General features: G+C 40.3%; 1 protein-coding gene and 1 pseudogene across 1 annotated transcript in view; one reads left to right on the top strand and one right to left on the bottom strand.

Moving 5' to 3' along the window:
* Positions 1-5,695: 5,695 nt before the first annotated feature.
* Positions 5,696-7,287, top strand: LOC106000471 (annotated as a pseudogene).
* Positions 7,288-11,137: 3,850 nt separating this feature from the next.
* The window catches only part of LOC106000470 (checkpoint protein HUS1-like), a 22,378-nt gene continuing 18,854 nt past the window's right edge, over positions 11,138-14,661 (bottom strand). The window contains exons 7-8 of the mRNA XM_013035743.1: positions 11,964-12,077; positions 11,138-11,220 (exon numbers count right to left, since the gene is read on the bottom strand). Coding sequence (XP_012891197.1) covers positions 11,138-11,220; positions 11,964-12,077 — 197 coding nt within the window. The remainder of the gene's footprint in view (positions 11,221-11,963; positions 12,078-14,661) is intronic.

Genomic DNA, 14,661 nt, shown 5'->3' with positions numbered 1-14,661 from the left:
AAGAAAGACAGCCTCTTCAGTAAATGGTGCTGGCAAAATTGGTTAACTACTTGTAGAAAACTAAAGCTAGATCCTTATATATCACCCTGCACTAGAATCAACTCCAAAATGATACTTTTTAATTCAAACTTTCTTCCCAATCGTACTTGCCTAGCATTACCATTATAGGCTTGATAACCAATGATAATGAGAATAAACTTTCCATATAGGTGACATTACAAAATCTTTAGTAATACTTGGTATGAGAACAAGGGATTCAACACATTCCTTCCACATAGATGGTTCTGCCCGGCCTGGCTTTGAACCGCAATACTCAGAACTCAGACTCCTGAGTAGCTAGGATTACAGGCGTGAGCCACCAGCACCCGGCTTCGCTACTGATTTTCTAACCAATCTTGGGTTCTGTGGCAATCATAGTTGCTTTAGCAACTATCTATCTAGGGGTGCAATCCTTACCTGTAGTTCAGATGAAATTGTACAGGGCCTGGTTACATTTTAAGGAAAGATTTGTCCAACAAGACTCTCAGGGTGAAGTAATCATTGTTTATGTCCTACTTCTAGGACTGCATAGTCCCAGAGGAGTACTGTGAGGAGGTCTGGAGCTATGTCCATGCTCCAGGACAATAATAGTTAACTAGAAAATTAAATGTCCAAACTAAAAACTAAAACGAGTATGGCTGAGCATAAGAAACAGAGTTTTCTGCATTTTAGGAGCCCACAGTTCCACAAAGAGCCCTGGATGTGAATCACCTGTGAGCTCTATCTGGCAGGAAATGAACAGAGTCCACTGGGAAGGTACGGCTTTATAAGGAAAAGGGGTACTCTTTAAGGTGGGGACTTGCTTTTACCTGAATGAAAATGTGCGCCACCAAGTACTGAGTTTCTCCCCCACCCTCTCAATCATGCCTTAGAAGCTCTCCCTGGGCCTTTTCTTATTCTTGGGATCCACAGCTGAAGTCTTTCTGACACAGCCCAACTGAGTCTTTAACATCGAGATTGCAAAGATTGCAACATGGTTGTAAGAAAGAGAATCACATAAAGGAAGTTACAAAGAGAGTCAAAGGACAGGACAGAAAAGGTGCCCTATGGGCTGGGGTAACTTGGAGTGGGTCTGTGCATCCTGGTGTGGGAGATCCATGTACAATCCTGTGCAGTTCTACTGCAGTCCTGCATGTGGAGCTTCCCAGGCCCAGGAAATCTCAACCTCAGTCCCTCTAACTGCAGGCAGAGTGCTTGTCCTCCAATTCCAGTGGGACAAATATTACCCTGCTTCTCTGTCATCCACTGACTCCGTGCTGGAGGCCAGTAGGGAGGACAGACAGACCAGTGGACCTAGTGAGCCCCTAGGAACAATGCAACAACTTGAGCTATATCTAGTGGGAAGAGATCTCATCTGCATCTGTGCTGCATACTCAGTCCAAGAGACTGTACACTTGACATCCCAGATATCAAGAAGCATTTTGAGGGACCCAGATCTCTCCTGCTCATGTATTGCAGACTTTGTATTATACACTGGCGCTTTCACCACAACCATCCACTCATTCCTTCCTAGAAACACATAGAATGTGAGGAATATCTGCCTGGATAGGGTCTGTCTGTGACTTCCTTGAGAATCTCCATCTAGTCCCACCCTTACATCATATGCAACACTATTGCATCACAGGCCATGCTGGCCCTCCTCAGGTCTCACTCTCTTGGTCCCCACAGGCCATAGAGCCACACTGACCCTGCTTTCTCACAGCTGGCTTTTTCTCAAGTTAATTCTAGCATTTGCTACAATATACCCCAGACCTGCCTGGTCAACTAAAACCAACTCCCCCTCCACCATATCCTTAGGGCTTTGTCCTCCTCCAGAGTGGAAAATCCTGTGTTCTAAAATGGCAGAATATGGAAGAGTAGTAAGACTGTGGCTGGGTCATTCCAGCCCTTTCATAATATGACTAATCCCATGTATGAGGTAATGAGCTCAGGGACTCCTCTCCTAAAGCCTCTCTTCCTATGTGGTTCCATTGGTACTATAATTTTAAAGGAAATTTTGGAGGAAGACAAGCCATCAAACTTTAAGAACTTTGTGGAAGTATAAAGGAAAGAAACCACATAATTACTTCAGTAGTCCTAGATAAAGCATTTGAAATAATAAAAAACCCTTTCATAATTAAAAAGACTAAAAAATATCTAGGAAACAATGTAATGTTCTCATTCTTCAAATGAACATCTATGAAAAGCAAGTGGCTAAAACCCTATTAGGGAATGAAAGAATACTTCTCCCTAAAGTGGTAAACAAGCCATAATTTCTTTCTTTGTGCCTTTTACTCATAACTAAACTGGATGATCTAGCTAGAAATAACCAGGTGAGGAAAAAAAGACATCTAAGACTGAAAAGTAAGAAGCAAAACTACCTCTATTTGCAGGTGACAAAAAATTATATGGAGCAAGTACCAAAATGTTCATTAAAAATTACTGTAAAATATTCGGAAATAAATAAGTACAAAGCTCCAATTAACCAATAAAATGCTAGAAGTAGAGATCTGATTCAAGTGGTAAAGCATTGGCCTTGAGGAAAACAGATCAGGGACAATGCCCTGGCACTGACTTCAAGCCCCAATACTGGCAAAATTACTATTTATACCAGTATCTAAGATCAAGATTGTAGAATGCAACCTCACAATATGGAAGAATTATACATCTATATGCCAGCAATAATAAAGCCAAAAATAACTTTCAAAAAGATTTAATATAAAATAGTATCAAAATGGTGAAATGGGTGTAAAAAATAAGCACACATTTGACCCATTGGAGACAATCAAATATTAAAAATGATGAGAGAAAGTAAAGCCCTGAAAAGATAGGGGATCATACTTTGTTACTTTATAATTGTATGATAGCCATGTTTATGAAAATGATCCACAGAGTAAAAATCAAAACATGAAAATCTCAGTTGTCCTTTGCTATACTTACTTTTATGTCCCCTTCAGAAGGTATATTTTGTTGCAGCTCACAATGCTGGGATGGGTAACCTAAACTGGAACAAGGTAAGGGGCCAGGACTGCACTAGCCACTAACATGTTTTATTTCTGCAGAAAATAACACTGGTTCTTAGATTCATGATGGATTTTGAGCAATCTAGAATGGTCAGTCCTGTAACAGAGAATGATGATAATGAACTCAGGCTTTTAAGTATCAAAATTTACTACAAAATGCAATCAAGATAGCACCCTACTCTTGCACAGAAAGACATCTAGGTCAGAAGGGTAGAGAAAATTCAGGGGAATAAAAACGACATTTAGGGTTGGTTGATTTTGACACAGAACACAATATAACTCAATATGGGAAAATATTCCTTTCAACAAATGGTGCTTGAACACTTAAATAATGGATATTTACTTGAGTAATGGATAAAAGAATGAGACCTAACTAAATTCTAAACATTAACACACAGTGGATCACAGGTTTAAATATAAAGGCTCAACTATAAAAGTCTTAGAGGAGAATACAGAAATCAGTCCTTGTAATATTTAGCTATACAATCATTTCTTAACCATGACACTAAATTACAAGCGATCAGGAAAAAGACAGAAGTATTGTTCTTGCTAACTGCACTCATTAATGGTTCATTCAGAAATTGAAAGAAAACAGACAAGGAAACAATACTTGCAAACTATATCATTGAAGGAACTTGTATCTTGGATTTTGTAAAGAACTTATACAACTCAACCATAAAAAGACAACTAACCCAATGTAAAATAGGGGTAAAATGTGTGACTATACAGTGTCAGTTATGAAGATGACACACAACACAGGAAAATATGATCAAAATCATCAGTCAGCTTGGAAATGCAAATCCAACCCTTAGGGAACTATGGCTTTCTCTTCACTATATCAGCTACATAACCAAAAAGGCAGACAATGAGACATGCTGGCAGGGTTGTAGAGAAACTGGAGTCCTCATACATTGGTAGTGGGAATACCAATGTTGCAGTCACTACCAAGTAGTTCCATGAAATGCTAATGTTCATATGACCCAGTGATTCCACTCCCAATGCCTTGCCTAAGAGAAATGAAAATATATGCCCACATGAAAATGGGCACAGGTTTGTTCACACCAGCAGCATCTATTCAAGACACAAAGTAGAGAAAATCCACATTTTCATCAATTGATGAATGGAAAAACATGTGATATATCTATACAAGAATTATTCAGAAATACATACAGAATCAAACATGAATTCAAAACCATTTTGTGCTAAATGATAAATATTTACTAAAGATCACATCTTTCACTATCCCATTGATATCGAATTTGTAGATCAGAGAAATCTGTAGACATGAAGTGCAACAGTGGTTGTTAAGGGCTGGAAAAGGAAGCTTGGGGTAGAATACAAGATTGACTACTGTGGCTGCCTGGTGGACAGAAGTCCTCATTCCCCTCCATGCAGCTGTCATGTTAGGGACCCATCAAATCTTCATGGGACTGCTTCAAGAAGATGCTTATGGAGTTTGGACCTTCTTACCTTAAGGACACGTCCTGCTTTGATCCAGCTGATAGGGCTTCTCTCTTGCTTCATATCCACATCCAAGCAATGGATAAGAAAAGCTTCCTCAAGAGAGACAGTGAATGCTATTTAAGAAGAATAAAGGGCAGATTGTCCAATCTCTTTAATAGACCAAGAGAAAGCTTGATATCATAAATAATATTTATGAATTTCATGGTCTCAGTAGGCAGTCTGTGAAAGCCCCCATGACCCTTCAGAAAACCTCTACTGTGCTTGACTCATTGCTTGATTTCTAGAAAGATCAAACTCAGAGGGAAAACCAAGATCAATGACACAGGAAGAGCATGATTTAAAAAGTCCAAATGTACCTAAGCATTATAGTGGGGATCTCTCCTATGGTACAGGATATGGTCAGAGACATTTCCTATCCAATATCTTAATTCAGAATGAAAGTATTGTGGCACAATCCTTGGGAACTAAAAGCTAGAACCATTGGATATCCTGTGTGTGGTGTCAAGAATAAACATCCACTGTCTTCCTTGCACTTGAATCCATAATAACTAGTCATCAATAAGGCTAATAATGGCAAACATTGTCCTTGGTCCCTGTACTGAGGGCTTCTGTCCACTAGCCGAATAACTTATACTAAAGAAAGGATTACTCCTTTGGAGTCTGCAATCTCTCCTTGCCCTGGATCTCCCAGCAATCATCAAGCAGGCTTGATGATTCCCAATTGCATGGCAGGGTGTACAGTATCTGCTGCATCTTGTCTTCCCACTGGTCAGTCTTACTAATGGGGGCACCTGGAGCAGAAAAAAGAGGAGGTGAGGAACACCCTGTGGGAAAAACAGAGGTAATTGGAACTAGGCCATGAAGAAGAGTCAGTAGTTGGGTGATTGGTTATCCCTGATGACAAAGACAGGCATCTGAGGATAAATAACAAGGATGAGACAGAAAAGCAGAGTTAGCCATTGTCTAACTATCCCTCACAAGAAGAAGAGGAGGGAACCAGAGGCTTCCCGAGGGGCAGCCACCAGGCCCTGTGTTCCCCGTCCTTTCTGTCTGCCCTCCCTTCCCATGTCCTTCTCCATCCTTGTCTCCCTCATCCCTTGGATTGTCTTCCCCCTTACTCCCCCACCTTCCTTCCCTCATTCTCTCAACCCAAGCCCACTCCCTCTCTGATCCCAGTTGCCCCCACCACAATGGAGGTGCCCCAGCCTGAGCCAGCATCTGACTCGGCTCTCCTCAGTCTGGTCGGTGTGCATGGTAGTGCCCAGCGCTATCTCTGAAGCAAGTAGCAGTGTCAGTCTCTTCAGTCCACCGTCACCAAAGACCATGCTCAACCTCACTGATCTTGGCAGTGAGACCCCAAAGTGTATGGCAGGGAACCTGACTTCTGTAGCTGGCTGTTCCTGTCCAGGAGCACATCTGAATCTTCCCTGTCATCCCAGACCTCAGAATCTTCAGTTGCAGGTTTTGGCATGGATCTCCCAGCCCAAGATAGCAGAGCAAGCATTTGAAGAGACTATCCAGGTAGCCAGCAGAGTCATTCAAAATGAGCAACTTGCCATAAGATGCTTTCAGTCCTTGCTGGTAAGGCTGCTGGGCCACAGCCTTATGCTACAGAACATAACCAATTCCCAAACCCCAGACAGCTGGAAGAAGAGTGAGGCGGGTGATGCAGCTGCCAACAACTCAGAGAATGACAAAGAAAATGATCAATTTGTCTTCAAGATACCATGGAGGCCCACACAGGCAAGCTCCCCCCAAGCTTCGGTGGCCATGGCCAGCTGCAGGGAGGCCTTTGCCCAGAGACCAAACTCAGCCCCTAATCTGATTTGTCTCATTCCAGAGCAGAAGATGGTAGGGGAACAAGTCCCCACTGAAGGGTCTAATGAGGATGATGATGGGATCATGGACATCCTGGAGAATGACTTAAAGAATGATGCCACTGTTCCTTCAGGTATGGAGAGCCTCATTAGTGCTCTACTGGTCAAAACATTGGAAGGAAAACAGGTAAGATCATGTTCAACAAGTGCCAGTGGTTCTTCTGCTCTCCACCCATGCCCTATAGTATAATTTGGCCCATCCTCAAGAGACTGGATGGGCCCCAGGACAAGGACACATCTGTGTAGAGCAAGCAGAGGAGGAGTTTGACCCTCCTAGAGGAGCAGCAGCAGCCTAAAGAACCTAAAGCCCATATCCTCTACTCAAAGTCCCTGTGTCATGAGATTGAGAGCATCCTAGACAGTGAATGGAGATTACTCTAAGGCCTTCCTTCTGTGGATGAAAAACATCAAGGCCTCAAATACATCTGACCCCAGAAACTATGGTGGTGCTGTTGATGGGCAAGTTTAGTAACACTGTGGAAAAGTTCATAGTTGTAGACTACAGATACCCCTATGAAATGAAGATGGACACATCAAGTCAGCTGTGAACTTGCCCTTGGAATGAGATATTGAGACCCACCTGCTACAGAGCCCTACGGCCCTCTGTAACATAGACTAGAGAATCATCTTCATTTTCCACTGTGAATTTTCATCTGAGCAGGGGCCTCACAAGTGTCAATTCCTCAGGGAATGGGACCGTACTGCCAGTGACTACCCTGTAATACCCTGAGAGTAGCTACTGAGAGTTCTTCCCACAGTACCCAGAGTTCTGTGAGCCCTGGGACTACCAGCCCATAAGCCATGAGAACTATAGAGCTGAGATGAGGAACTTCCATCTCAAGACATGGAGCTGGACCAGGGAGTGGAGCCAGTGTGAGCTATGTAGCAGGCTACAGGACCAATGAGGGGCCAGTGTTGTTCCTGCCACCTTCCTTGCCTTGTGATTCCTGCGGCCAGTGGTCCCATGGGCCTACAGGAGGCCTCAGGTGTTACCCAGGGAAAGATGGCTGGGTGTGGCCATCTTCCCTTGTCCCTAACTCTCCTTGTCTCACTCCAATCATTTTCCATATCTTGAGGTATTGTATGTACTTTGTCACCTGAAGAGCCAGTACCAGCTCAGAAGGAAGTATTTTGTGTTTAGTAGGAGCCTTTGTTTTGCACTTTTCTTTCTTTTGGGGGTTAATTGTCTTTTGTGTGTCCAGAAAAGCCTTATGTGTGTATCAGATGCATCTGGGATAGTCACAGTCCTTCTGTGGCCTGGGAGGCAGTAGACTGTCTATGGTCTCTGCAGGAGTCATGATATGTGTGTCATCATGCCTTGCCTCATTCTCCTTTCTTCTCTCCTGTCCTTCTGCAAAGCACCTACAACATAAACATAAGCACTTACTCTTCCCTGTTCTAGTGTTATATGTCTCAGGACACATTTACTGGCTGTATAACCCTCTTCTCCCCTCACAACTGGGGTTAGGGAGACAAACATCAACTACCCACATGGTCCTGTCTTTTGTTCCCCCAGGAATGTTCCTATCTTTGGGGGTCTAGGATCCCTGCTCCCAGTGCTATGAACCCTGTTCTGACCTGTCAGAACTTGCTATTATTCTGTCATAGGCATCTAGATGTATGGATGGCCACAGATGTACAGTGCCTTGTACACACAAGCACAATCTGAGTTTAAGTGATTTGGTGAGGATTTGGTGATTTGGTGATGTGGCAGGAACATGTGTATGTGTGTGTGTCTGTGTGGACAAAAGTCTTTACATTTAGCATTTGGAAGTATTCAAGAGTCAATGTCACGGAAGCACCTAAATCAAGGACCAAACGACCTCTGGATTCTGAATGTCTACATGTGGGAAGGAAGGGCTGTGATGGAAGGTCTTGAAGAGTCATTTCTTGGAGCCTTGATTCAAAAAAACGCTGAGCAAACTTAATAACCAAACAGGAAGAAGAAGAAGAGGAGGCGGATGAGAAGGAGAAGGAGAAGGAGGAGGAGAAGAAGAAGGAGGAAGAGGAGGAGGAGGAGGAGGAGAAGGAGAAGGAGAAGGAGAAAGAAGAAGGAGAAGAAGAGGAAGAAGAGGAAGAAGAAGAAGAAGAAGAAGAAGAAGAAGAAGAAGAAGAAGAAGAAGAAGAAGAAGAAGAAGAAGGAGGAAGAGGAGGAGGAGGAGGAGGAGAAGGAGAAGGAGAAGGAGAAAGAAGAAGAAGAAGAAGAAGAAGAAGAAGAAGAAGAAGAAGAAGAAGAAGAAGAAGAAGAAGAAGAAGAAGAAGAAGAAGAAGAAGAAGAAGAAGAAAGAAGAAGAAGTAAGAAGAAGAAGGAGGAAACCAGAAGTACAACTATGGTTCAAGAGATAGGTTTTTTTTAGCCTTGAGGACAAAAATCCCAATTCCTGAGTTCAAGCCCCAATAATGACACAAAAGTAAGGTGAATAAACATTTCCAGGATTCCTATGTTTCAGTTTCTGCCCTGCATACCTCCTGACCTCAGGTGGATGCACTAGTCCCTGTATATCAACCTTCCCCTCTAACCCTCACCATACCATCTGTACAATTCAGAAATGTGTAATTTTAAAAGACAACAATCAACCATTTAGTTTTTTCCTTATTATAAACATGTACTCAATTCCATGAAAAAGAGAAAATAGTAGAAATATGACCACTTTCCATGTTGCCCACTAGGAAGAGGCAGTAGTAAAGGGGAGGTTTCAGCAAGAGACAAGAGGAGTAACAGCCAGTACCCAGGATCAAGAGTCTGCATGGCTGAGATGTGATGACTGCTTCCTGGGAAAATAGGAATACAAACAATACTTAGGGTTCTCCCACACCAAACTCAATTGGCCAATAACATATTCACACACCCTCTTAAGAAGTTTGTTTCTCCACTGCTCAGTGAGTGTTGCTTTATTGTCAGAGCTAGTGCTGTGATATCTATAGAAATGGGAATAACCACATGGCAGGGATGATCACTGGGCTCTGAGAGGCCTTTTCTGAAGAGAAGTAGTCCCATCTTCAAGCCTCATTGGCTATATCAAAGCAATAATGAAGGTGAGCCAGTCATGCCAAGCTATAAATATTTCCTTGCAATACAAGAATGCTCGGAAGACTTTATTTTATGTTTGTATAGTGGGCACTGCAATTACATTTGCACTTTTATGAATCTAATTTAAACAAAAAGGATAACTAAAGTATTTCTAAGCTTTTTTGTAACATTAAAAAGATCCAAAATATAGTAAGGAATTTAAAAGAACATAATCATTCTATTAAAAAACCAATGCTTGATAAGAAATACTCATTACCTTGCCCATGTAATTGTAACCCCTCTGTATGGCATTTTCACAATTAAAAAAATGCTGAAACAAGAACACAGGATGACTCGTTACAACAAAGATACCCACAGGAGAGTATATTGGAAATGAACTTTATAATTTCGCGCAGGGGTAGGAGTAGGGAGATTGGGGATAGGGGAATGAGGGTAGTGGGGAGGAGTGTGGGAGGTAGGGGAGGGAAGGGATAATGGGACAACAACAAGGAAAGGGGTAACAATGATGGACAAGTATTGTACTCATTGCCTTACTCCTGTAACTGTAACTCTATACAGCATCTTTATAATAAAATAAAAATTTTAAGAAAGAAAAAAATAATTAATATACATAAAAAGGCAGATATAATAGCTAACGAGAGGAATCAAACTTAAAATGTAATAGCAAAAAATATCCCCAGTTTGCCAAAATATTCCACCTGGAAGTGTGACCTCCCCAAATGTCCAAAAGTAAAAGTTTTTTTCCACAGTAACAGAAGGTGACTAACATTCATACTAGTCATGTAAGAGAAACATTCTATAGCATATTGCTGTTGCATTATCAATCCAAGTACTGTATGTGAAATATTTTTCAACATGACATATAAGTTTAATTATTGATTCACTGAAAAAAATCATGAGATGGAAAAATGAAACTTAATATCTGATGTTCACTAAAATTGAAAGCTGTGTATGTTCTAGTAATAAATATTCAAATAACATTCAAATGATAAATTTTTATTTTATGGTCACATGAAATAGTATTTACTATGCAACAGATAAAATGATTAAAAATACACGAGTGTACATGGATAGAAAAATTCCGAAATAGCCAAGTTAACTGTTTGGTGTATATTGTCCTGATCTTCTTTGATTACACTATATCAGCATACAAATTGAATTAGTTTATATTAATTCATTCACATATTGTTATAACAGTACATTTTTGTTATATAACAATGTTATCTAGTGTGAAATATTATATAAAACCACAGATATCAACTAACCAATTCATACTTAGAACCTCTCAATTTTTTTCCATACCAGAGTATGAGACAATCTCTGATTATAATCTTTCTGCAAGAAGATTTAAATCAAAGTGTACTCACATTTTCAAGGCTTTCTGAATAGAATAAATAAACTGGACTCCAGCAAAGTGATATCAATTCACACTAGAACCAGCACAAATGAAAGTAAGGTATGTAAAGGTCTAGGCTAGCTTTTTTTTTTCTCAATGCCGTAAAAGGAGGACACCACAAAACAAAACCAAGAACTGAGTAACCTGGAATAAATTTTTATTCAACTGTTTCTTTAATTAATTTTCAGTGAAAACATTTTAAGGGAGAAAGAAGCATGTGCAGAGCTCTTGGGACTATGAGGTTAGTGGAGAATGAAGAACACATCAGGGCACTGCCTTTCCTGCCATCTCACAGATGGCTGCCCTCTAGAATCTTGTTGACATGCTGCTAGGGCAAGGCTGGGATGATGTACTTCAACGAGAAATTTTCATGAAGAAATTCAAAATAAGCAATCCTGTTGGTCACAATATCTGCAAAAAATATCACTAATTACAGGCTATTACAACATGTATATTTGAACCCTTACCCATCCCAACAACTTTGAGCAGCCTGGATACATTCTTTGACAAGTGCCATTTTATGGGTCATTTCAGACCATACTTCTCAGCTATGCTCGCTGATGTCAGCTGCAGAGCCAGTCACATAGGTAGCACATTCAAAGCCAGGCCAGTTTCCTGCAGGTCATGTGGCCTTCAGGGAAAAGACAATAGAGCCTTGGGAAGCTCAAGGGTAGTCAGTAGATGAAGATGCATGGCAGGTCTTGCCCTCAGAATAAGGACTATGATAGACTCCAGATACACCCATTAACAATCAAGCTCAAAGTAAGAGACTCAAGCAATGAGATCAAGTCATGAGGACAATGAAAGGAAAAAGGCACAAGAGTAGAAGCTCAGACCTAAGCAAAACTATCTGCTTGAAAGTAAGAATGCAGAATCTCTGCAGAAGAGCCTGTATCACAATAAGAGGAGGCAGCTCACCCCACAACCAGGAGTAACTATGGGCTCTCATTCCCTTATCCTGTGCCTCAAGATTCCTTACCACTATGTCTAGCCACTTCTAGATACAGAAAACTTAAAAATCCTGGCAGCTCAAGAAAGCTGGAGTACATTTAACAGCTTAGTTTGCACATTTATGAGACTGAATGGAACATTCAACTTAATGACAACTAATTTATCTGATATAGCAATAAAAGAATTAACATAAACAAACTCACGGACTACAGCCCTTCTGGGATTCCCTCGAATTCCTGTAATTAAGTGAAGGACCTGCTTGATATCTGTATGCACTATAGCCATCTCTTCTGGGTCTTTGTCTTCAGAGTCATTTTCTAAATGACACAAAAGATTTTAAGCATCTCTTTGGATGTAACAGGAACACTAGATTAACAACACACATTTACCTAAATCAATGATTGATCTTACTTGTACTTTCAACAGCCCCAGAAAATTTGCAGCTTCTAAATGTCATCACTCACTAAACACACATTTATTATATCCTAGGTAATTAAAATGGCATGATAATTTTTAATGAATCATTAATTACTGGGAGTTGAAATGGGACTCAGATTTTCCTCTATGTCAAAGAAAAATGAATTTGGTAATCCTTGTTACTTTAAAAACTAGCGTGCTAGAAGGAATCATGTTGAGCGAGGTAAGCCAAGAGCGAAGAGACAAACGGTACATGGTCTCCCTGATAAGTGGATGATAAATCCAAAATGTTAGGTGATCGACAAAACTAACAGGACTTAAGAAACAAAGAACTCCTGCTCATCTGGTTGAACCACTACTAAATATCCCCACGCTGCTGATCACATGTATGGTGTATAACATGTGAACACTGTTATATATTACAGACTGTGATAGACAATTTGTTCCAGGAAAGTTAGAATGAACTTGTGACTTAGAAACTATGTAATCTTAATCACAATCAAAAAAAAAAGAACTTCGGGGAAGGGAGGGAGGGAGGGGATGGTAGGGGGAAAACAATGGAGGGGCTAACAATGTTCAAGAGGAAGTGTACTCATTACCTCACTCATGTAACTGTAACCCTCTGTATAGTATCTTTACAATAAAAAAAATAAAAAAAAAAAAACAAAAAAACTAGCGTGCACATGGCTAATTCATGACTTCTCACTACTCTTGAGAAGAGACAAAAAAGAAACTGGCCTTTCAACTTCTGGAAAAGAAATAAAATAAAGTCCCACTTGGTGCTTTTTAAAATATTTTTATTATCTTTCACTGGTTGTACATGAGTTGTCATTAAACAAAGAAGTTTATGAGTACTATGTAACTTTGAATGCCTCCAAAATTACTGACTTCATCCATATCAGAGCTTTAATCAAATAGATTCACAAGGACCCTTCACTATCCAGCAAAACTCCCTTGAAAGGTTATGTTCCCATTTGTGTCCATATGAAAATACACTTTAAGTCACACTCTGAATTTGACCCATATAATTTATCAAGGTAAACAGAAATATCACAAAATTGTTTTCTCAAAGCTGATGCATATTTTTAATTTTTAAAATTATCATTAAATAATTGTACAAAGGCCGTGTGCTGATGCCTCACACCTATAATCCTAGGTACTCAGGAGACTGAGATCCGAAGATCGCAGTTCAAAGACAGCCTGGGCAGGAAAGTCCATGAGACTCTTATCTCCAATAAACCACCAGAAAACCGGATGTGGCACTGTGGCTTAAGTGGTAGAGTGCATGCCTTGAGCTGAGGAGCTGAGGGACAGTGCTCATGCCCAGAGTTCAAACCCCACGACCGACAAAAAAATTGTTATTATAAAGGGTTTTTATTTAGCGTATTAGTTTATGAATATATCTAGATCAATGTCATTCCTTTCAACATTCTCACCCATCCCTCCCCTACTGACCCCTTCTCTCCCTCTTCTTAATTTTGTAGGATATACCTTGGATTCTTGTCCACATTATCCCCTTCTTTTCTTCGTTCCTCTACCCTTTCCTCTTGACCCCATCCCATCCCTTTCCAGCAACCTCTTCCTGGTATTTTATTTTGCTGAACTTCAATTGTGACCTTCTAAGGATTTACACTATTTGAGATCTCATTTGAACCTTATATCTCAGTTTGTACATCTGTTTACACTTGGGTAAAACACAACATATTTACTTATGAGTTTGTAAGCTAAATCTAGCTTCCACTTATAAGGGAAATATGGATCTTTTGTCTTTCTAGAACTGACTTACTCCATTTAACCTAATTTTTCCAAGCCTTTCCATCATGGACTCTGCCAGCTTCCATGCTTCAGCATGTGACTCTATGCCCATCTGAAATTAATACACTACAAATGTTCTGATTGCTTCTCTCTTCCTGCTGACTGAACTGAAACCATATGTTTTCTAAATTTACTGTATTGTTATTATAGAGGTGATGTATAGAGGAGTTACATTTACATGAGTCAGGTAATGAGTACACTACCTTTCATACTCTATCATCTGTTACGTCATTCTCTCCCAGTCCCTCCCTCCTGTTTCCACCCACAAGATGTACAGTTCACTTTCATCAGTGTCCAGTTGCTCCACTGATGCACATTTTACCCTTTTCCCTCGAGTTCTGTGCTCTTCCTCCCACCTTCCTGAAGACATACACATGAATATACATGGCAGAGAAGACAGAATCACCAAAAACTAAAAGAAACAATAAGTCTTTTGTTCCATATCCTGGAGTTCTTTATGAACTTTGAGAGGAAAAATATGAGCAAGTGTCTCTACTTCTTCATTTATACAAGCTAATCTAAATTTGGAGATTTTTTTAAATTTTTATTTATTATTTTATTGTGAAAATACTGTACAGAGGGGTTACAATTACATGGGCAAGATAATGAGTACATTTCTTATCAAGCATTGTAGCCTCCTCCTTTGTTTACCCTTCCCATTCCTTCCCA

This window comes from Dipodomys ordii, unplaced genomic scaffold, assembly GCF_000151885.1.
Source record: "Dipodomys ordii isolate 6190 unplaced genomic scaffold, Dord_2.0 Scaffold219, whole genome shotgun sequence".
NCBI classification, from domain to species: Eukaryota; Metazoa; Chordata; class Mammalia; order Rodentia; family Heteromyidae; genus Dipodomys; species Dipodomys ordii.
This window is presented reverse-complemented; position numbering and strand designations above follow the sequence as displayed.